This window comes from Lepisosteus platostomus, chromosome 3 (assembly GCF_059453375.1).
Source record: "Lepisosteus platostomus isolate fLepPlt1 chromosome 3, fLepPlt1.hap1, whole genome shotgun sequence".
Taxonomy (NCBI): domain Eukaryota; kingdom Metazoa; phylum Chordata; class Actinopteri; order Semionotiformes; family Lepisosteidae; genus Lepisosteus; species Lepisosteus platostomus.
In genome coordinates, this window is record NC_142613.1 from 77,719,787 (window position 1) to 77,744,193 (window position 24,407).

Consider the following 24,407-nt stretch of genomic DNA (forward strand, 5'->3'; position numbering starts at 1 on the left):
CATTCTAAAAAACTTACAATTAATTAACCATCATACCTAATTCTTAATCAGATCTTTCATAGCTTCCTTTTGTATTGTTTAACAAATGTAACAATTCTGCCTCATAGCATTCATTTTAAGATTTCTTGTAGTCTTAAATGATAATAGTCCACAGCAAAACGAGTGTCACTCAGGACCAAACCTCCAGCTCCCCGATTTACACCTTATTTTCTGTACGCACTCCTTCAATGTCTTCGCACACTATTGTAAGGGGTGCTCTCAGAGGTGAATTGGGAGCTGGTCTGGAATGACCGACACCCTCAGCAGGAACCTACTCTTCAAGTGGTTCCATAGGGACCAGGCCTGCACGGCAGGTGTGAGGATAGAGGACTACAAGCAGGTGAGAGTGTTAAGAACACTGAGAACTGCAGCGAAGAACTAAGAAACTAAGGCAAGCAGAATAGCTTGGAGTTTCTGGCTCTTAAGTACAGTAAGAGGTACCGGAGCAGCGATAATGAACCTGCTAGCCTCCTAACCTGTGTGTTTTGTACAGCTCTGTCACTTTCTCTTCCATCTCCTTTGTCTGTGAGGGTGCAAACTGGAAATCACTGGTGTAGTCCAGGCGGTGCTCTTCAGGATCATAATCTCCCTGTTCAGCTTGCAGGGTGTAGGAACCCAGCAGAGAGTGGGTGACAAAGGAGCAAGGCAGGCGACCCGAAGCAATATCCTGACGGAGCTGAAGGCACAGGAAATATCTGCACCGAGAGGGGGAGAAAAACACTTCTCATTTCCATTGTAAACCTTTTAGAAAACCTACTTGTGGTCACATAACAGTAATCCCTCAATTATTGAGAAACCCCTGTACATGTTGTCGTTTAGTGATTCCTAAAGAACCAGTTTTCATTTATCGAGCAGAGTTTCACTCTTAAAATGTATATTCCTTAATTTTTTTTATAACATTTATAACTTTTTTATAAAAATGACTTTTGTTTGCTAGGTGTATATGGCACAGGATAGTACATAATGTTGAAGCATTTGCGAACAACTATCGATATAACTACTGGACTGGACCGTAAACAAGCAGCTTTGTGATTGTTTTCCTACTGTACCTACTGCTTATGCATCGCCTAATGACTTTCAGCATGTAACTCAGATAATTAATAACATATGGGTATATAATTTCTGTTATACAAGTTTTCACTTTACAATTAGATTTCAAAGAAAGAATCAAGCTCATTTATTGAGGGATTACTGTATACTGAAACAATCATTTCTGCACTATTGCACTAGGTTCATAAACAGCAATGAATGAGGTTTCAGCATGCTAGAATAAACACATGATTTAGTATCTTCAATGCCAAGGAAATGCAAAAGCAGAAGCAAATATGGTTTTTAGCATCTGAGAGCACACTTAACTACATGTACAAATGATACGATCTTTTAGATAAAATAAGCTGTATGAGCTGTAGTGAAAGTCAGTTTGTTTTCATGGTTTTCAGAACTTCATGCTGTATAATACATAACATTTATACAAATTGCTAGAAATCTTTTTACAGGTAAATGCAGTATGTAAGGAACGTACATTGAAACATTTAAGGAACATTAAATGTTTCAAATTTGTCAACATTATTAATTTGTCAACATTAAAACAGAGTATAGAAATTGCATTTTAGATTTGCTTGACTAAGTTCATCATGAGGTATTTTTCACAAATCCCAGACAGAGAACTTAAATTACATTTAAAAGCAGAATATGGCCTGAACTAGTAATAAGGGGAACTATTGCCTGTTCATAAGAAAAGGAAGATTACCTGGTTATATCTTCAGTTAGCTGTGATGGATCAGGAGGATAGAATTTTACATTAAAGGCAAACTGCCAAGGAGAGTCTGAAGAAAAAACGAAAAGTATAAAAAGCTGGTTAATTACATTTTATAGTGGAGAAAAAGACCTAGATAAATTTGCCATTGAACTATTCTGTACTAATCTATATACCAAAAATAGGCAAATGACTTACATTCTGTCCTTATTGTTTATAGATTTTAAAAGAAAGGTGATTCAACAAACTAAACAATCTAAATAAAAAGCATGAAGGAAGGAAACCATACATCTCGTTTCCTATTACAAATAAGGTACCAATAAACTTTGTCATCCTCTTAACAAACAGCTGTAACAAAAACATGATGCTCTCACCAATGGAACTGGGCCAGAACTGTCTCTATTAGACTGCTACATGGTACAAAGAAAAAAACACACACCAAGAGGATGTAGCAGCTGCAAGCAATTATATCACAGTAGAGAACCCTCAAGCTTTGAAGTTTTTTGCTGAACCTCTAAAAACTGCAACAACTCACTTTGGTTTTCAGTGGAGATACGGAACTATATATTTTAATGTGGTGCTTTCAAACGGTGGTAATAAGAATGAAGAGAGTGACTCAGGCAGTGCTACAAACAGGTCAGTTCGAAGTTTGTAATTACAGAGTCCATCTTGGCTGTCAGATAAGACAGTATTTTATGTCGCATAAAAACATAAATGTTGATATTTCCAAGCCAAACAGATTAATCACTATTCCTGATAAATTGTCACATACTACAAAAACAACTAAAAAAATAAATGGTTGTTCTGTTTTATCAACCAAAACAGTTAAACTGTATATTTGATGACAGATTAAGACACTTCTGTCCTTTGCTCCGTTCTTTACATAGTACAGTGTAAGCTGTCACAATCAAACAATTTAGCCCAATCCCCTCTTCAAATGAAGCCGCATTACCAGGATGATCTTGGGTTTAGAAGCCAGGTTCATGTCCAATATGAGTAAAAGTGGTTCAGCCACACCCTTGATTCTCACAGAAGTTTGAATTAACTTTCTCTTGTAACTCAGAGAATCGGAACATTCTTCTATAAGTAGTATTATTCTTCTGTACTCACAAATGTGGCTTTTGAGATACAGTAACAAGAACACAATAACACAAGAAAGGCTGTAATGCAGTGGGGTTTTGTTTATTTGTGTTTTTGAGTACTTTGTTCCAAACACACACTTCTTTTTGTGCTGCCTGCTTATTGACCTAAATATGCCTGCACAATAATTTTTTCAAATGTAAGCATAAGGAAATAAATCACGACTGGACACAAAGCTTTTGAGTTACCTATTAATGTGAAGTGTGAATTTCCAATTCGATTCAATTTATTTTTATATAGCGCTTTTCACAACAAGGTTGCCCCAAGGTGCTTAACAATGCAAGTGACCCTACATGTTGTGAATACAGAACAGAAGACCAGAAGACAACAGAGGAGAGGAACCGAAAACTCCTTAGTAAGGAGAGAACAAACCTCTAGGGGTCCAAGGTCAACTGGCTGCCCAACCCCTTTGGGCATGTTAACATTATACAAATAAAAAAAAGGAAATAAATAAAAAAACCTGTGGAAAAGTACACAAAAGCACACTAGGAATTTATTACTATAAGCTTCATCGAATGGAGGAAGCACTATTAGCACCCTCATTCTGCTTCACTTGAGACTGTGGAGTTAAGTCAGCTTGTGGAAAGATTGGAAATAAAATACAAAATATGCAGATGGTTTTAAAGCTTATGAAAGAGGAAATGACATGTTTTTCCTCTACAGCAGTATCAATACAAATCATGTAATGTAGCAATGTTTACACTGAGGTGCTATAATATTTCATTAAGACACAGAGCAGTATGATATCATCACTCATCATTTAAACCACTTAGAAACACAGCAACTATAAATCTCTATAAATGATCTGCCTTTCCAAATGAAATGTTGGTTTAAATTAGAGTTTTACACTTTTATACAGAGGAACTGCTTTCTGAGTGAAGAGAACCTCTGATTTCACCATTACATCCCATCATAAACTATATGAATCTCTCCAAAAAGCAATCACTTATTTTCCCCAGCTGGTAATTCCATTGTTAATATTTGTAGTGTAAAGACACAAAGTATATTTATACCATCTAACGTATCTGATCCTTTCTCATGCATCCCAGTACTGTCTGAGGCTGGAACAAGAAACTGCTATAAGTATTATCCAGATACTAGAGAAATTACAGGAAATATTAATTGTACAGTATGTGTTTAGAGTAATTATTTTTGTATTGTAGTGTGAGCTTTTTATGAGATTGTGCACTAAAATGTTTGTGTGTGCACACATGATTTACTACATTCAACAAAAATGAAAAACCTCATAGTAAAAAGTGTAACAAACAGATGAGATAATCCTCTACGGAAACGACTAATTCACGGAAAGTTTCTCATAACCATGAGTCAAAGATAAAGCCATTTCCTCAAAGACCTGTTCCAAGCCAACAGAAGTCCCCCAGTGAAGCAAAAGAAAAATTAATCTAAAACCAGGATTTGGAGGAAAGTTTCACGCTGGTCTATTTTAACTAGACTTTTTTTTCAGTCCCCATTCCCATATTTAAACCAGGCGCCCTTCTGTAGGATGAAGCTGGACCGTCAGCAGCCTGCTCTGTTGTAAGAGCAGAGACAGGTGTGCTGCTGTGCTCCTCACACCCCACTAACACAGTGGGGACTTTCGTGAACTGGGGGGCTGGCTGGCATGGGCAGGGTGCAGCTTCAGACAAGCCAGAATGAGTAATAAGAAGATAAATCAATTCACTTTCAGAAACGACGAGGAAACAAGCTACGAAGCGGGCAGGAAAGGAAAAGGAGAAACATATCGGTGTAACATATTTAAAACAGCCTGCCAGAGGAAGTGCAAAAGGGGGAAGCTGGAAAAAAATGTTGATGATGTTACGTGACCTTCTACGGCATTAATTTAGGTGGAATTATCTGCAAGCTCTGCCAAAACCAGGAATAAGAAAAAAAAACACTGGGAGTTAAACTGGGGGAGCATAGGAGTAGAGAGGACTGAGGATCGTGCAAGACTAAATACTGGAGGCGTCAGGTGCTTCAGCTCACACTCACTCCAAAGTCACATCTTAGAAAAACTACAAAATGGCTATGAGAGCTGAGACACTACCTCCTTCCAAAAGTTACTGGGCCTGCAAACGAGTGTCTTACCCTCGGACACAGCGATCTGATAGCAGCAATTAATATGACTAGTTTCCAGTGGGGCTACAAGTGAAAGCGCTGTAGTAAGTTAATAATGGTTACAAACAACCCATCTGCGTAGGGTTCTTTTGAAAAGTAGAGTGTGACAGGCTGACATCATAGTGAGGAGGCCTTTTCCAGACTCCAACAACTCTTTGTGTAAAGAAGTACCTACTTAATTTTTAAAGGTGCTCAACTCAACATAAACACTCAATTATTCATAACTGACTTGCTGTTTCTCATTTTATATAGTGTTTATCCTGTCTTGAATGTTGTCTAAATACTTTTGAATTTCTTTTGCAAACTCTCCTAGTTTGATGTGATCTGCAAACTTATCTAAGTTCCTAACTTTACCCCAGTTGAGATCACTGATGTAAATGACATCAAGAAAGAGCAGTGTTTCTCATATAGATCCCCTGGGGTACGCCACTAAACACCACACTCTACAGTCTGAGCATTTACTGTACCTCTTATCTGTTCCCTGAACCAAAGTGTGATCTAAGTAGATACATTACCTTGAATGGTTAATGTCTGCATAAATTTATTTTTGAGCACTTTTACCAAAACTTTCTGAAAATCTGAATGTGCCACATTATATGCTCCTTGTGTATCCATTCATGCTGGTGCTTGTTCAAAGAACTAAAGTCAGGTGAGCAAGAAGTACTGTATAACTTCTGAATCTATATTGACTACCCCTGAGAACGGTATTCAATCAATTGTATTTAATTGGTCTATAATTGTTAGTTCAGTTTTGCTGCTCTTTACAGAAGAGTTTTACATTTGCAAATTATTTTAGCACTATTTATTTATATTGTATCTTTGTATGACTTCTAGGTACTTGATTTTGGTATTTCTGATCACTCCTTATGCATTTAGGACCAACTAGACCTTCGTCTAAAACTAAGCATTTCATGACGTTTGTAAATCAACAGAACTATGTTTTCAGACACAGATAACCTCCTGAATTCAAGCAATACTTCCTTTATGTGCACAGTACGTTACAAAACAGTCAATGGCTGTCTCAGCTAATCATAACGCACAACAACATAGAGCAGGCACTACAGATCTTGCCCATGACCTCTGACCTTACAGAAACACCTTACTTTGTATCTTGTTATAGAGTGCAGATAGGGTTATAGTTATAAGACAACACAAATAGGAAACCATACAGTACAGTATGTATTCTATAAAAAAGTTTTTATTTATAACCTTTGATTTCTCTGAAAGTCAAATGCAAAAGTGTAAAAGTTCTGTTAGAGAGTACAGATGGGGCAATGGTTTTTATAGAACACATATAGTTGCCATTAAAAGCTTCATTTAAAAGAGCATTTTCCCAGTGAAAAGTGATATATTGGCATATCCACCGATTTTATTTAACACTGCTTCCTTCGATTATAAGCTTAACACTAAGATTTATAATGATCTCCTCACTTCTAAAAAACACACAAATCGCCCCTTTATTGAAAAATTAATTTAGACCCCGTCCCTGAACATTTATGTAATTACAGGCTAATTGCAAATTTACTGGCAAAATGTTGCAACCAGATGTAGCATACCAGATTCTATCCTACCAAGTAATTCATCAGCATGTTAAAAGCATTACCTTAAAAAAACATGACTATCACAAATTAAATTGGAGGTCTGGGCAATTTTTATTTTTTATACTTTTCAAATGGGTTGCACATATAGTTTCAGCACATAGCACAGAAACTGCCTTGGTTAAGATTTGTTAGATAAATGATCTACTGATGGCTGCTGACTCAGGCTTCAGCTGAACTTAAAATACCAAGGCTGATGGCATCAAAAACCATCACATGTTTAGTCAGGGAACGACAAGGTTCTTTTTGCTGCTATTCTAAAGGGGTTTCATTATTTTTATGCAATATAAACTAACTGGTTACATTTAGTGGAATGAGGTCAGTTGTGTTACCTCTGGCATTCTTCTGGGATCCATTCTATAGGATATCTGCATGACTATTATTTGACACTTTCCCAAATAATTACTCATCAGGGCATTCATTTTTTAATAGTTATGCTGATAACATACATATATATCTGCATACTACACCTCACATTTCTTCAGTTGTTTCTATGCTCATTATGAATTAGGCAGATACACGCAACTATTTCTTGCTATTAAGCCTTGATTATTGAAATGTTCCGTTTGCTGCTGTTCCTACAAAGCTAGAACATAGGCTGCAATATATGTAAAAATAGTATTGCATGGGTTTTTTTTCTGCAAAGAAAGCAAACAAATCAAATATCATCAGGCTTTTCATTTGTTAGCAGCTAAAATCTGAACTGACAAGATTTGGCTCTTACTTTCAAGGCTTCAAATGGCCTGACCTCAACTGACGTCAAGGGCTAGCTTTGTCATCACGTGTGACAGAATGGAACTTGCTCTGACAAATATGACCCTCTCTGCGCATCAAGGACAGAGCGATGCCCAGAGGAAGACCATACCTTCTGAGCCATGACTCCACGTCTTTGGAGCTCCCTTCCTAGATATATCAAGGACTCAAAAACTTTCTCAGATATGGTGTTTCTAAATTACACGTATAGACATTTTTGTTAACATTCTTGTTTTAATGTTATTTATTCTTTGCATGTTTTTATGCCCCATCTTGTATCTTAACTCATGTTTTGGATGTTACAGCATTTAAAATTTAATCCAACCACTTAACATTTTACCCAAGATTTAAACATATGGCTTGAGGAAACCTAGACAACATACTGTAAATCAGCATGACCCTCCAGGATTGTCCCAAGGCAATAACTAATTATGATGGAAAATAAATATTGACACACAGCGATCTGCTTTCAATATTCACATGAATGTTCGCTGTGCTTCAGTCGCAGACTTCTTCTTCTTTCTGATCCGCGCTTCTTGTTTGGAGTCCTTCACGTCCTTATAATTTTGCTTATCACTTTTTTTGTTACAAAAACCTCTAGTTAAGCACGAATACTCACAAGCAGAAGTGGCTTGAGGTCTGCATGGATAGCTTGTTTTTAAGTGCTTGGTCGTAATTACTCTGTTCTACCGGTTACATGACTCCATCATGTTCTGAGACAGAGCCTGCCATGTAAAGGCACTGAATAAAATAAATACTGAAACAGAATATAGACAGGACTTTACTTATGCACTACTACCTTACTATTTGCTAAAATAGCATCCACAAACCCAGTAAAACCTGTAATTCATGTAGGAATTTAAACGTGACGAAAATTTAACCTACCTAACTTTTCTTAATGTATGTTTTTATAACAACACAAAAATAATGAGTACTTCAAGTATTTCTCTAGGCACAATTCCAAAAGGTTAGACAGTTTCTAACACAGCTGTACCGTTTGGAAGACACAATACTTATATTTGGACATATGCCCAGCCATGAGAACCTGGTGATGATGTAAATGGATACATTATGTGAGAAAGCTAACAGTCAAAAATATAAAGGGCAGAACCTCACAGCAGTTTCCAGGGATACAAATGAAATTCCCCTTGACGTATCAGACTTAAGCTTGGCACGCTTCTGCCAGGATTTATCATAGGTCCAGTGACCGCTAAAAACTGGCTTCAATAGTCTAGTATTATTTTGCTCAGTGCTGAGGAAAATACTTTCACATTTATAAAGATGAATGAGCATCTTTAGAAATAAGCACAAAAGTGAAAACGTTCTTCTGAAATTTCAATTAATAGAAATGTGAAGCTTTTATTCATGCAGACTGCATAGTTTTTGTTTTCTTGAGAGCAAGTGTGGGAGTTTATAAAAAAGCAACGTAAAAAAAAGTAATATAATGTGTAATGTAATGTGCAGCGCAAACACACAACACTCCCTCCATGGCTGACAGCTACTTTCTGCAAACCTACAAATGCCACAATTTTCTGGAGCTAAAAATGGTTCATCACAGTACTAATCTTACTGTAGCAACGTCCATGCATGCAAAATTAATTAAAAAGAAACAGAACGTCTAACAACACTTACTTCTAATTTGCCTCTTGATCTCCTTTGAAGGGTCCAGCCAACACTGAAAGGCAAGGTAAACAAAAATGACCTTTCTAAGCATTAAGTAAGGAAAAAGATGTGAATAGCCACAGTTGTTCCCATGTAAAACCTATAAGCATGCATTACCAGTCGTACAGTACATATTAAGAGTTGACAGTGCATGCTTCTGTCAGCCCACTACAAATCCCAATCTAAATCTAGTTGCTAGAGAGGGAAGTATCCGCTTTGCTAGTTTTTGGCTTTTTATAAAACCGCAGAAACAATGGTGCAAGTGGACCGCAGAACAGTCTAATTGGTAAAATATGGTCAGGCCCAATTTACAATAAAATGAAATTGAAATATCAAAGTCATTTTGGAGAAAGAAAGAAAAAAATATTTTATTGTGTGGGATCCTATGAAGAATCCAGGGTTTGCAGAACAATAAGGCCATGATGATGTAATGGCAAAAACAGCAAGAATCTTTGAAGGCCAACAAAATATCATGATCTCTAAGGAATTTAGGTTGTCTGTAGCCATGGCTGTTGGCTCCCCAGACAATACTGCAAGCTTGTAACTAAGAGTCAGACAAGCGTGCCCCTGATGACAGGATTCTTTGTTGACAGCCTGAAACATTTTAGTTCACATTAACTTCCTAAGGTACTCTTTTATTTCAACAAACATTTTTCATAGTTTCTGAAATAAGTGTACTGTGATTCCTTGATCTGAGTACCATTATGAATAGACTTCCATCTGACGCAGCAAAAACATATTTTTAGACAACAAATAAAGGAGTGTAATAAGCCAACCGTCATTCAAAACATATCAGCTGCGAATCTTTGGTCATTTTTCGCTGAATTAGGATAATTTAAAATGGAACACCTTTCCTAACAAATCTAACACTTTTTTTCCAAGTACAAGTTGGAAAACACACCGGATACTGCATACAGTTCCACATTGGTGCATATTATAACAACTCCAGAACAATCTTCCACAAAAATGTTTCTCTAGTGTTTTTACCCACATAAAACAAAATACTAATTCGCAACACACATAACCAAGAGTAATCACAGCAATTGGCTCCCAAGATACATAAGATGGAGTTCATGTTTGTCATGTAAATTCATAAGGGAGAATGGTATTTAGTTTCCTTGCTCCTTGCCCCAACATACAGAACAACACCTGTCTTATGAAGGCTGTTACATACAGTAGTATATAAAAATAAGATTCAATGAGATCTGGCTTGAAGATCAACATTTTTAAACCTTTTAGTCAATTTAGGGTATCATGGCATATTGGGGATGGTATATTTAGGAGATGATGAGATTTAGAGCACCTGAAAAAAAAAAAACTTTCACAAATTCTACTCCACTTTGTACTTTTCCTGCCGTACTCATGTACATGTTGAATCGATTTGTGTTCATAAAGAGGTAACAAATTAAAGTAAGGTTTATCAAAAGCCTGATTTATATCAGGGTCTTGGGTACAAATGGAAACGATTTAAATCTTTAAATCAGATGAACACAGATTGAGAAAAACACATGGAGTATCCCATAACTCTGTACCTGAACATGATATATTACAGTATTCGTTCTCTTTAAAACCCGAACCTTTCGCTTAATTCAAAATTTCAGTTAGGCTTCCTAGCTCTCATTCTCCTATGCCAAATAAAGCAGAAATACAAAAGTTGGCCCACAAGGGACTTAGAAAGCTACAGTGCTGTGGCAACACAGGCTAGAGAGGGCAAGGACTTCAAGAAACTTGTGCCCATGTAATGGAAGGCCGAGCAGATAAAGAACAGCTGCTCCTATAACCAGGGATGCAGTTCTGCACTGAGCTCAGACTGGAGGAATCAGCCATCCTGCTTGTCTTTTCGGTCTTTTGCATTTTATTATGGATGTGCTATTGATTTCCCTCATAAGTGGCCGGAATGTGATCATGATTGGACTGTGTGTGATGACTACCTTAGTTTGGCTAACCGGCTGCTTGAAAGGTATAAGACAGTGAGTAAAAGATGTGCCACATTTTCCATGGCAAACCGATCTACACAAATCCCTCCTCTCTCAGTAATGCTTTAAAACTTAACTGCAAAAACAGAAATTTAGCCTTTAAAAATTTCAGCAAGGACTTGTCCAATCATGAAAGTTTCAGAACATTTACAGAACTCCACAGCTGTCGTTTTAATCAGGTCCTGACCACAAGCTCTTGCAGAGGGACCTCGTCACAGCAAAAGGTGCAGGCAGGAAATACAGAATTCAGCCTTAATCACCTGACTAGACTGTCAACAGCAATCTCTTCAGTAATTAGGTTTCATAATGTGCTTATTAAAAAAATTCATGAAAAGATTATCACGCTACTAATATTGTGCACCTTTTGCAAACTACTCAAATAAAATGGTCTTTAAATGTCTAGTGACCTCCACAAGTCAATGCAGTGAATAAAACTAGAGTTGTAGAGTCCAACTTTCAATTAAATCCATTCCTGCATCAATAAGACTGAAATATTTAATAATGCACGAAGATAACTCACTGCAATCATACAAAATAAATCAGCTGAAGTGGATTTTCTTCTACAATACGTCCAGGTACTGTAATTCACTGGTTTTCTGTGAGTGGGATCTGTAAAGAATCCTGCGAAAAGGAGCCTTATTTTGCCAACCTAAACACCACCTAGTAATTTATCTGCAAGCCAAAGATGTTGATCTGTCTTTAATAATTATTATGGAGTTGTATCTAACCACTTATCACAGGCAAGTAAAATGCTTCACACACATTAGTTATAAATGGCATGCCAGTGCCAATAATACATTACCTTTTGGTCAGTGTTGTCTTTGTACGCCAGTCCAAAGTAGTCCTTCTCCAGGAGATTGAGATGTTCGCAAACTTTCTGAAAAAGTATTAGGCCCTTTGCCCGTTTCTAGAAAGACAACAAAATAAAGTTATGCCATTTATTATTTCAAAAGTTACAGAATTGTGGTGTCACGGTAGTTGATTTATTAAATATTACACTAGTGATGTCCTGTGGTTTTGCACTTCTGACTTTTCCAGAGATGGAAACTTCTAATTCGTTTCCCACTTCATTGGAAGGGAAGGTACATTAGTGTCACACAAGTGCAATTGAAGCACTGAACACAGGCTGGTCCACTGATGAAGAACACCACCATGCCAATTCCTCTCAGAGAAGGCTTCTCATTTACTACACAGGAAAACCACTGTAAAAAATACATTTGTAAAGATTTACTTAACTGAAAAAACAACACAAACTAAATCTTTTTAGATTTAAAAAACTCACAATATCTAGCGTGCTATTAGTTCTGCCGAACGGCTTTTTGTTTTTAATCTTCCTTATGTTCTTATATTTTCTGTCAGAAAATGTACTTTAAAAGTGAAATGTGATATTTATTTTTTCATTCAAAAAGGTAGAACAAGTAGATGCTCCTGACTTCAACCTTGAATTTTTGGCATTGCAGTATGGAGTCAATACAACACTGAAAACCCAGAAACATTCCCAACACCCGCTCAGCGTTCTGTGTTTAATGGCCGCTTGGCAGCTTTAACATTTGCTAACAGAGCAGAATTTAACAGGCCACTCGCATTATAGTAAAATCCCCACAGAACTTTGTGAACTATCTGTGTGTAGGTCCTTTGACACTAATGGTATTATACAACTATTTGAGCTGAATCGGTCCCCACAATGGGGACAAACACACTACCTCCACAGGCAATTTATTTTCCAGGCCTGCAGGAAAATCAAAAGGGACAAAGAACAATAACAACGATTGCTACATTGAAAAAAAAAGAATACTGATGCATTTTTGTTCGTTTTTGTAGAGAGAGTAAAATATTTATGGTATGCTGGTTTAATAAATCATCCCATGAAAAGACACCCAACATCAAACATTTTAATTGCAGCCTTTTTCTCCCCATCTCAACAGTTACTGTTAAACAGTCTTATCCAGTCGGAAAGGACGGTCAAGGAGGCAGTGTGATTGATTTAACAAGCAAAGCCTCTCTGCTGATGTAAGAAGCATTTGGAGAACAAAATCCTAAATAAATGAGTAAACATCATAAATAACAGACAATCCTTTATTGAAAAGCATTAACTGAAGTTTAGGAACTCCCATCCAGTGGTAACAGTGAAAGGTACTGCCTGCTACAAATTTAAGTGAAAACTAGCAAAGATAAACCCAAAGAGGCTCCAAGTTACATTTTCTAAAAAGTCATATTCCAGAAAAGGAGAGAAAAAAAACTGAAAAATGAAAAGAAGTGATCTCTGTAAGTAGAATATCAGCCTGAACGTGATCCTCGGTTCCTACTGCTCATCACACCTGAAGAAAAACCAGTCATCGCAGTGAAAACTTTCTTCAGGAAACCGGAGATAAAAATGAGTGTGCACAAATACCTGACTGGGTTCGTCATGGGATGTACTGCAGAGCGTGGTAATGCTAAAATATATCACCGTGCATTAATAAAGGGGAGAATACAAAACAATCGCAAGCAGTCTTGCAAACATCCATTGTTGCACACACTCACATATACACATATTGTATTAATAATGTATACTAAGAGGACTAGATTTTTGACAGATGTTCTAAAGTGCACAAAGTATGGTCAGGCATACATGTCTGGCTGCCTAAGCAATGAAAAATTAATATAAAAACGCACTGATGCTTCAAAGACAGGTCCAGTCTAATGAGACTTAATTTATATTTGCTTCAGATACCCATGACTGGGTTTTGGAGAGCTCTTTGATTAAATGTCCCATAACAACTCATATTACTTACTCCTGAATGGATTTAATCCAAACCTTCTTCTACATGTTTTCAGTAATTTACTTCACATCTTGAACTAATCCTACTTGATCCCTACTGTATCACTCTCCAAAATGTAGAAACACAATTCTAGATGGAAGGTCAGCGTTTTATTTGCATTTCCAAGTCTACATTTAATTTTTTACAGCTTTAAAACACTCTCCACGTATTGATTTCCTCCAGCATGTTTTAGCACATGAATGAAGATCAGAAAATGTGACAACTGCAAACCTCCAGCAGGTCACAATATCATAATCATCCATCCGTTTTCTACCTACGTTCCTGAATACAGGTCTGCAGGGAGCTGGAGCCTGGCCCAGCAAGCAACAGGAAGAGACTCAAGTCCACCACAGGGCACACACACACCGGGACCAAATTGTTCCAGAAGCCAATTAACCTACTAGCATGACTTTGGACTGCGAGAGGAACATACAAACTCCACACAGACAGCACCCCAGGTCTGGAACTGAACCCAGGGCCCCAGCGCTGCAAGACAGCAGTGCTGAACCACTGCATCACCATGCCATCCTATCGTCAGATTAGGAATACATTTTCACCCTGCTCTGAAGTTCCACTGACCTTAATTTAATTGATTTGCTGAGTTATAGCTTAACTCTAGATTTTTTTAAGACAGGGATAAATGAGACTTGGGGAACACAGTTAATAAAGGGGATAAGCATGAGACAGATTGAGTCACATACTCATTTGTATATGGTTTGCAACCAAAAAGACAGAATTAAAGTCAATGTTCTTAAAGGTCTGAGCTCCTATTGCAGTGGCTTGGGCTCTATATTGGAGCTTTGCCTGAGCTTGTGATCGTAGGAACCTGTACACCAGAACACTGTCCCGCACTGAGTCAACACGGATGCCATGGTGCCACTTGGGCAATTAAGAAAAAGAAATTGCAGTTGATCAGTCTGACCGGCAATCTAACAAGGAACCTTCTGAAGAAACGAAGATTGTGGAAAATCCAAAAATTGAAAAAAATAAGCTTGTTATCTTTACATTACAAATGCACTAAATGAGTAGTTGAACCATTTGTTGTGTTTTACTGACTCTCAGTACACTTACAGAGCAAGGGTACTATGGATATACACTGAAATACTGAAGCTGTGACCTACTCCAGGAGTACCGATATCACAAAGGTTTGGGGACTCTAAAACATCTTCCGATATCTAACTTCTTTTCTATCAAAGGATTTAGAGAAAGTGGGTGTCATGCATGCATGCCATTTCTCTACCATGGAAAAGATCAGCATGGTTAGTAGATCTGTTCTTTTGGTATGTTTTAAACATTTAAATAAAACTAGACATGTTCATGAAGGGAGAAATGTAGCCATCTATTCATTTCTAATTATTTCAGATTTATTCTCAATGTTATTATAGATGATTAGGAATCGCTGTTGGCTCCAAATGTTGCAGCACATAAAATTCATTAATTATGCAAACCAGTATATATGCATATCAGTGAACAAGGAGTAGGCACCACTGTGAAAAAAGCATGTAATGAACATTAAAGATTGGTAGGGAAAGCCTTTAGAAAAACCAAAATATGAACTAGGACTATGCTTAATTGAATTTGGCAGGTTGGAATAATCAAAAGCCTGGGCCGTCTCTTAATGACTCTGGCAGATACATGCTGAACAATGAGGGTAATAGGTTCTGCCTAAACAGGGTCATGTCCAGGCTTAAATGGGTAAACTATACTAAACAAGCCTGCTTTTATTCAAGATAAATTTTATGTACACTTCAGATGGTATTTAAGAGAAACCAATTTGTTTTTGTTTCTGTATTAATTTTTTCTAGTTCTGTCAAGTTCAAATGTTTGATGGTCATTTGTGTAACGGTATTTCATGTTTAACTGACTGTTATTTGCTCAATTTAGAGGAAGGGATACAACAAGGTTTATTAAGTACTATTATACTATTGAAGTACATCCATGCTTATGAAGATACTGTACAAAAGCAATTCACTACAACACAGAGCTTGTGAATTACACAAAGCATCAATTTTGCACCATTTGTCCGTGCTATACATCTTCTAGTGATTTAAAACAATCACAAACATTCAAACTGAAGACCACAGAGCATGACTCATTTTTTTTACATCTTCTAGTCATCAGAGATCCACAGTCTGAATTCCATCAACTCCACAAGCCATCAGCACATTCTGTCCAATCTCATGGTGCTTCATAACCTTTACCGATATGATACCAACAATAAAGGTTATTGGGTAAGTGCTGCCTGTCTCCGTTTGTCAAGAACCTGACATTTACGAACATATCACACATAGGTAGGAGTATGTTTAAAAACTGTGACAAAGATCTGTTTCTCAGTTTTAGACAGAACCAGGAACATCATGTTGTGTGTAAGATGAAAGATGTTATGACATGAAAACCTGCCGACTTCCTTCTTCCGCAGGACTTGTCCATCTTCCGCCTTGTAAGACACTTCTCCTGCTGACTGCCTCCAGGGGTCTGCCACTGATTGACTTTGCCTTCCCACATTTCCAGGAGACCCTGTATTGGACTTTTACAGGCAGAAGCAATCAGGTCTGTGTGGGCAAGTGTGATGATTTGCGCAGCCTAACCATCATTCTGAAGGTGAGAGATCGAGCAGGATGTCGTGTCACCTCATCACTTGTAGACTTATTTCTGAGCAAAAGCTTGGAAGTTACAATATGCACAGTATTATGGTGGATACATTTTACATCCCTGTCAGATACCCTTACATCTGGTTTATGTGACTAATACATGGTTTATCAACCAAGAGCTTTAACAGAAGCATGAAAATGGCTTGGCAGAGATGTTGACAACATGGAACACAGGTATGACCTCTGTAAAGCAGCTTCCAGATTAGGGAGCTGAGAAGTCCGTGACAGACAGTGCTGTCCATATCATGTCATGTCTGCGAGACTTGTGCCCACATGTTGCTGTAACCACCAATGCTGTCAATAAGAAGCTGCACAGTGAGATTACCATCAGTAATAACAAGCTCCTGAAGCGGTGAACACTAATAATTAGCATGCAAAAATAAATTTAATGATAGAGTCGCAGTATTTAAACACTTTTGGTATGTTAAGGAAGGCCCTTTTAACTGAATTAAATTTCTATTCTGGCTTCTTAGTTTTTTAGTTTTCACAATTTCAGCTGAAGGACATTTAATGCACTGACCACATTGCTCTGTTTGATTTATATATAATTTGGGGGCCTTATTTCATTATTTCATCTGATTTGACCTTCGGGTTTCTGTATTGCCTCCACAGCAACAGATTTTTTTTTTTCTCTGTGCAGACCTGTTGGGACTGGCTGGGCATCAGACATAAGTACTGAACTCCTGCACACATTAGATGTCAAGCATTTCAAATCTGGGGTCAAGAGCAGCTGTCAGCACTTGTACCCATTTTTTTATTTAAATATCCTACCTGCCAGCAAATATTTTCCAAAAAATATGTAGCTATTCTGGCACTATTTTTAAACATTTTTTTCTACAAATACACAGCAATAGTAGCAGTACAGATATGTCATAGTCATTATTTTAGAATAGTGATCTTTAATAATAAGATTAGAGCTTGAACTAAGAAACCTTACTACAGCACATGGCCCGCATAGAACTCAATACAGTCCCCTATAAATAGGTTGTCCTACAGGACAGAAGATAACATTGTGTAGTGTACAGATACACAAACAGACTCATGGACTATTAAGACTATTTCCAAATTCCTATATTACGGCTTTTTATGAATGAAAAAAACTTTTTTTTGGGGGGGGGGGGAAACAAGGTCACGTATACATCTGTCCACATCAGAAAGTAATGTGGCTGCAATAGCACCACCACAACATGCTACATTCTCTGCCATGTACTACAGGCACAAGGCAGTGTCATTTTCCACAGCTTTCCTACTGCTGCACCGGCCATGCAGGTCCCAGTCCCCACCAGGCCCGGGAGACAGGCCTCCAGAGTCGTGTGCCTTCGTGCTCTAATTGGTCTGAGAGACAACCATGCCTCACTGGGTACTAATTGCGTGAGCCGGCACTGGCAGCTACATGTCAAGGGAGGGGAAAAAAGGCAGAGCTGGATTCTCAAGCTGAAACCCAAGAGCAGGTTCAGCACAAATAAAAATGAGTTTCGCACGCAAACAACCGCTCTAAACGAAACTGGTTCGACTTTTATTTTTAAATGCTAGAAGGAATGATGTTCTAAATACAGCAATGTCAGTTTTAATAGTTCCTTAAAGAACCACAAATGTTCTTAACTGTGGGGGAGAAAAAAAACAAATTCACTGAACAGACAAAATAAGGGCTTGGAGCCCCCACTCCAACACATTTCTTGTATTTCCTTTTAGAATTTACTATAAAGATAAAGCACATAAGGAAGAACAATAGCTTTTTTACACCTTTTAAATATTACAGAAAACTACAAATGTTACACATCTTACTAAAAATGCCACATTTTCTGGATGAATACCCTCTAACAATTGTATTTACCGATGCCTCAGCTGTACCACAGAAGACAAAGCTTGCACTGTTCACACTGTGCTCCGCACTGTGCAGCTCAGAATCTGTGCTGGAGAAATGTTTGTCATCAGTATTCTGCGTATGGTGAAACATGCAAAGCATGGACACTTTTGCACATGCTTTTCAGTTTCTGGACTCCAAAACAAAAAACAGCTATGGTCCAAGTAAGCAAAAAAGAGATATATATTCACACACGTCCAACAATACGCAAGTGATACTAAGAAATACACAGTGGATGGTACAAAGACTCAAACATTCTAAGATGATGAAGAATGTAGTGAAATAGCAGCTGAAATGTAGAAACTCATTATTTGAGTTTCAGTACAATTTTAATGTGCAATAAAAAGAACTCCACAACACAAAATTTAAACTTGGGGGGCCAGTGTCTACAGGATTTTGTTCCAGTTCAGTTATTCACACTCTATCTGGTTCCCGTCCTTAACTAGACTAACTAACTTTTCAGGTGCTGCTGCTTTCAAATGACCTTAAAATGCAGCTGACCTGGATACCCAGAGTGCACGAGAACATGAGCGTTCAGAAATGACATTAAATAATATAGTACTAACCTCTTAAATACAAATGATTGCAAATCCACTTACCTCTCCAAATCACAGCTGACCATCACCACCATTTTTCCCTTGAGTTTGAATCATCTTGCACAGTGCATTTATTCTGGATGTAGTCTTGAACCTGTGACCCATTAATTTCATTGCGACCATGCGTTAATGTCAGAACCTGCTGTTCTTATTGCTGAACTAATACTCCAACTCTAATTTGAGGTGACTGTACAACACTGAAGAACAGGAAAATAGTACTTCTTTTCAAAAGTACCTTCACTTTTTCGGAATAGTTTATGGCTGTCTACTGCCAAAAAACCAATCCTTCGTTTAGCACCAAATTCTATAGTAGGCAGCAACTACTGTTTGTCTCTCTACCAGTTTTAATCATACACGCTGTTTCATCTTGAAGCCGAAAAATGTGATCGTTGTTTCATATCCTGTTTCAGGCCACGTGAATAAAGGCTTCAAAGCTGCATCTTCTTTTTTAAAATGTCCGTTTGTTTTATTCACTACTTTCAATATCCATCCACCCATTTTCTATCCACTTTATCCAGAGTAGAAATCTCTTTTTCCAGGGACACGGGGAGCCGGAGACTATCCTGGCAAGCAAAGGGCACATGGCGGGGTACACCCTGGACAGGACGCCAGTCCATCACAGGGCACACACAGACACACACAGTGGGGCCAATTTTCCAGAAGCCAATTAACCTACCAGTATGACTTTGGACTGTGGGAGGAAAACCACACAGAGGGAGAACATACAGACTCCACACTGACAGCACCACAGGTCTGGACCCCCCCGACTCCCAGTGCTACCAAGCAGCAATGCTTGCTCTGTATTGCCCCGGCTTTCAACACTATTAACCAAACTGAATAACACACTTTCATGTTGACTTGTCAATGCTATTGAGAGGCTGAAATTTCAGAAGTCATGTACACATTCAATACCTTATTACTAAGAAAATTATTTTTCGTTAACAAATAATATTTTGTCTCATCTGATTACCAGTGGTGGGCATAAAATAGCATATTAATCTGCTGATTACACCAGCCTCTGGCAAACTTCCTTGCCCAGAGTGTACAACACCAGCCGCCAGAGAGGCCCCTGCAGAGTGCTGAGCTATTACTGTTGTCTGAAGTTGGCAAAGCGTCATCTTGATTTATCGGGCACCAATCACATCCAGTGCAAGCTGAGAGCTCTGCCGGAACACAGCTGGGATTTGAATGACCTATCATCTCAAGGGATCGTCATTTTTCCACTTATTGTACCTAATTACATCTCCCATTATTATATTATTCCAGCACGATGGCTTAATCTCAATATCATCACCTTGTGTCCGACGCTGACAGACCCACTGAAAGATTACTGGTAAAACTCTAAGTCACATGGCTTTACTTTAACTCGCACAGAAATGCACGCACTGATGTACGTTTCATTACCTTCCTGCCTGGAACAAGAACAGAAAAAAGCAATTCAATTTCAAAACATGTGGTCATACCCACGGACCACTAATTCTCTGGGTAAAAACGCTTTCTGGTATTGTTTCCCCTTACTCCAAATTATAAAAAAGTCAAGCCTTCTCTCACACACTGGGTTAAAATTCAGAATCGACCTTATAAACTGTATAGCGAGGTGTCCAGGCTGGGCTTACGCTATCTAATGGGGTCCAGCTTCGGAAAAAGAACCCGCTTAGCGTAGCGGTATCCAGACTGGGCTTACCCTATTTTGCCATGTCCAGCCTGGAAGAGCAGGGAGCGCACGGCCAAAACAAAATACAAACTCCAGCTGAGAAAAGGGGTCAGCCCGCCCCAGTGGAGATGCACGGCAAAAAGAAAAGAAAATGAAGGAAAAACAACGGCCTTATGCTCGGTCACAATCGCCTCCAACACTGCCGCTGGAAGGTCCTCCCCTTGCGGGGTCTGTTGTCCCTCCGGGGAGGAGCTCAGTGTGTCTTAAAGGGCCCTGACAGCTGCGGCAGCTAAAGCAACACGTCGCCCTTAATCTGGGGCTCCGCCTCCACACTGACCACGCCCCCCCGTGTAATACCACAGCTTGTACATTGTCATCATGTGCTTATGTGCTCTTCTCACGTAAAAACTGCACCCAGTACTTCTGGGACAGGTTCTGCAACCCTTGCCAGGAATCATGAAGAAGGATGGGTGGGCGGATGGATTTTCTTCATTCACACAGTGTGACCCCTGGTCGAAAACTAGACCCTAATGCTGACAAATAACTGTAGCTTGATTTGAAAAAGATATTTATTCGTGTTTTACTATTTTTTAAAAGAAGGTATGAACACTTAAACAGTTGTTAAAGTGTTCAACAGCAAATGGAAATGGTGATCTCTCAGTTTACCTGGAGGTCACATGAGACAGCAAAGCATGTGTGTCTAATTAACCTTACCTCAATCTCAAAGGGGTGATCTGTGCCATCCAGCAGGGTGACCTTGCATGTGACCATCTTCATTTTCTTGGGCGGCTTTACCGAAGGCTTGTCAGCGTTCAGGGCAGGTTTCTGGGCATGCTCCTCTGGTTTTTTGTCTCCACCAGCGTCCTTCACCTCCTCCTTCAAATCTGTATCCTTATCCAAAGTGTCTTCTCTCCTCTCCTCCTTTGCAGGCTAAAATTTGTTTAAAAAAGGGAAAAGCTTTATTAAAAATCAATTTGCATTACTATTAATGTATGTGGTTATAATAATAATAATAATAATAATAATAATAATAATACAGCATGTGAGCTCCTGTCACAGCTTGAGGAACTTTGAACCCGTCTCTCAGTAATGCTCCATATGTTTCTATATGGTCTATGGTCTTGCACATCAACTCTCAAGGTGAACTGTCCAAAAATCTGCAGAATATGATTTCATAAACTGCCACACAACATTCTGAGCATTAATAAAAGTTTATTTTTGCTTAATCACCGTAGAAGTGATGTCATTGGGTGGATCAACTTGGAAAATAAAAACAATCTGTCTCAATAAGTACAGAAACTTCGGATGCCTGCCATGAGAATTTGTAAAGCTTAAGGAAACTGAATTCTCCACAATCATTTTATTTGTGCTTTTAAGAAAACTTTTAATAGTTTTAAAAATATATTCAGGGTGGCTTTAAAGAAAAGGTAATACTTATCTAACAATTTAGAACCCTTTAGATAGATACATGTGAGCTCAGGGACCTAAAATTGTTGCGCTTCTCATTCTTTGTAACACAGTACTTTATTATAATAATAATAATAATAATACACAATATGTACCCTAATTAGAATTACGTATCTAGCGGAAATTAAAAATGTTTAGGTGCAAATTCTACCACAGGATAAATTCTGTTTTCCAATTATCCGAGTTTCACCAGACTTCAAGCTCCATGTATTCTATTATACAGCCGGAAACAGGCCGTTAACGTAATTAACTAGATGCATGCTGCTGAAGTACTCTTAAAGTTTCTCCAATACTTCACACCACCATTAGTTTGTATATAAAAATAATGTCTCACGTCATGACAAAGAAGTTTCAAGATCAAAGTACACTGTAAATATAAGCCCCTTATTTTTTTTAATTTTCCCAATAAATCTACAAAAAATGTAACATAGCACCCATGGTTCCAGCAATTGGCTTAATTTGACTCCTATATTTCAGTGCCCCAAACTGAGCCTGCACGCGTGCCAGGTGGAGAGGTCATCAAGTCCACTGACTTGTTTTCTACACCTCACCAGCACTGCAAAACCCATGGATCAGAGTTGCTAGGATTCAAGGGGTAGCAATGTTTGCATAAACGTTCTACTAATATCATAATGACAGCAGATTTTAACTGGTATTTAGCAACAGAACCATTTGTATTTACATTTTTTAATCTTTAAACAGACTTTGATGATAAATTGCGCATGATGGGATTCCAGCTACAGGAAAGAATCTCGGTATCACTCATGATGCTTGCCCTCTTCCATTTCCAGTTTCTTTCCCTAACAACTCTCTTCCACCTTTTTCTAAACATGCACTCATTTTTAACAACCTATCCCATATAGAGCCTGGTTTCAAGTTTTTGTCTTTTCAAAGATAAGATTTCCAGAAACACTCCATCAGCTGCTTAATCTCCAAACCCACAGGCTTGCTTAGAATTCACACCACCTGACTTATCAAAACCTCCATAAACCTGCCCTTGGCTACCACTCTCCAGCACTCTCTTCCCTCCAGTCTATAACCCCCGTCTCCTCCAGGCCCACCCAGGATGAAGAATTCGCTAAGTAGCCATTCTTGGACCCCTGTGGTAAAATCAGTTAGCCATTCACATTCACACTGCATCTCCTAACCACCTCGAGACCCACCTGTTCACACTGCACCTACAGCGGCACTGATGCTGCACTGCAGTGCATTTAATTTACTCATTGTACAGCATGTTCATGTCAGAACTTCATGGTTCATGTCAGAACTGCACCCAATAAAATGAACCTGTGTAAGAGTGAGGAGGAAGGCAGGTACCTGGGTCTCGGCGCTGCTTATGGAGTGCTTCTCCTCCTTCTCGTCGGCCTTCAGCTCCTCCTGCTCGTGCCGGTCCTCAGCTGGCGGGACCCCCGCGCCCTCCCCGCTCTGCTCCTCCTTGCCCTCGGGCTGCGGCGCCGACGGAGACGGAGGAGGAGACTTCTGCTTCTGCTCCCCTCCCTCCCCGCCGTCCTCCTCTGCGGGCGAGCTCTCGGTGGGCTCCGCCTGGCTCGGGGATTTCGGCTTCCTCAGCCACGCGGGCAGGAAGCGGGAAAGGCCCTTGCCCGCGGCCTGCTCCCTCTCCTTCCTCTCCGCCGCCGGGCTTGTCTGAGCAGCGCCGCCGTCCGGCGGGGGGCTGGGCGAGGCAGGCTGCTCCGGGGCCCCGCTGCCCGTCTGCCCCTGGTCCTGGTCCCGGTCCCGGTCCTCCGTGGGCACCTGCGGCTCTTGGGGTCCCACGTCGTTCTCCTGCTGCGGTGTCGGGGGGTCGAGCGCTTCTGCAGCCTCGCCCGGCGGCTGGGTTTCTGGGGCCGCCGGCAGCTCGTCGGGCTTCTCCGACTCCCTCTTCAGCTCCGCCTCAGTGCCCACTTCAGTCGTCATCATCACAGGTCACACTGGCCAGAGAAAGAAGGAATTCTACACTGAGTCACAGGCTGGCACTCGGCTGGCGACGCTGGAACACAGGCCCGCGTGTCATTTTGAAATAGCTGACCATTTGTAAAATACTAGGATTAAAGCAGAAGCCCGTGTACAATTCTGACTGCTCATTTCACTCGAAAACCAACATCACCGTAACCAGCATGACACTGATGGATCACAAGCATCACAACAAGGGAGATGTTATGTAATGATGTAGCAAAAACAGAATCATCACCATGGTTAAAACTGGACAAAAATAAATGGTGCATTTTAGTGGACAACATCAACTTTAAAACTGCTGACTTGAATGTACTGTCACTCAGAATTTAAGATCTTAAAAAAAGGCCGACGGATTACGTATGGTACTGTAGAACCAAAAGAG

At 39.2% G+C, this 24,407-nt stretch overlaps 1 protein-coding gene across 15 annotated transcripts in view; it reads right to left on the reverse strand.

The window, feature by feature from the left end:
* epb41l2 (erythrocyte membrane protein band 4.1-like 2) overlaps positions 1 to 24,407 on the reverse strand; it is a 107,170-nt gene that overhangs the window by 30,791 nt on the left and 51,972 nt on the right. For 12 of the 15 annotated variants that reach the window (XM_088626917.1, XM_088626904.1, XM_088626913.1 and 9 more), the window contains exons 3-8: positions 23,390 to 23,973; positions 21,320 to 21,535; positions 11,842 to 11,946; positions 9,034 to 9,076; positions 1,790 to 1,865; positions 516 to 734 (exon numbers count right to left, since the gene is read on the reverse strand). In XM_088626917.1, the coding sequence (XP_088483043.1) occupies positions 516 to 734; positions 1,790 to 1,865; positions 9,034 to 9,076; positions 11,842 to 11,946; positions 21,320 to 21,535; positions 23,390 to 23,973 (1,243 nt within the window). Of the gene's footprint in view, positions 1 to 515; positions 735 to 1,789; positions 1,866 to 9,033; positions 9,077 to 11,841; positions 11,947 to 21,319; positions 21,536 to 23,389; positions 24,001 to 24,407 lie in introns of all 15 variants that reach the window. The other 3 variants (XM_088626910.1, XM_088626909.1, XM_088626911.1) reach the window with 1 other exon arrangement.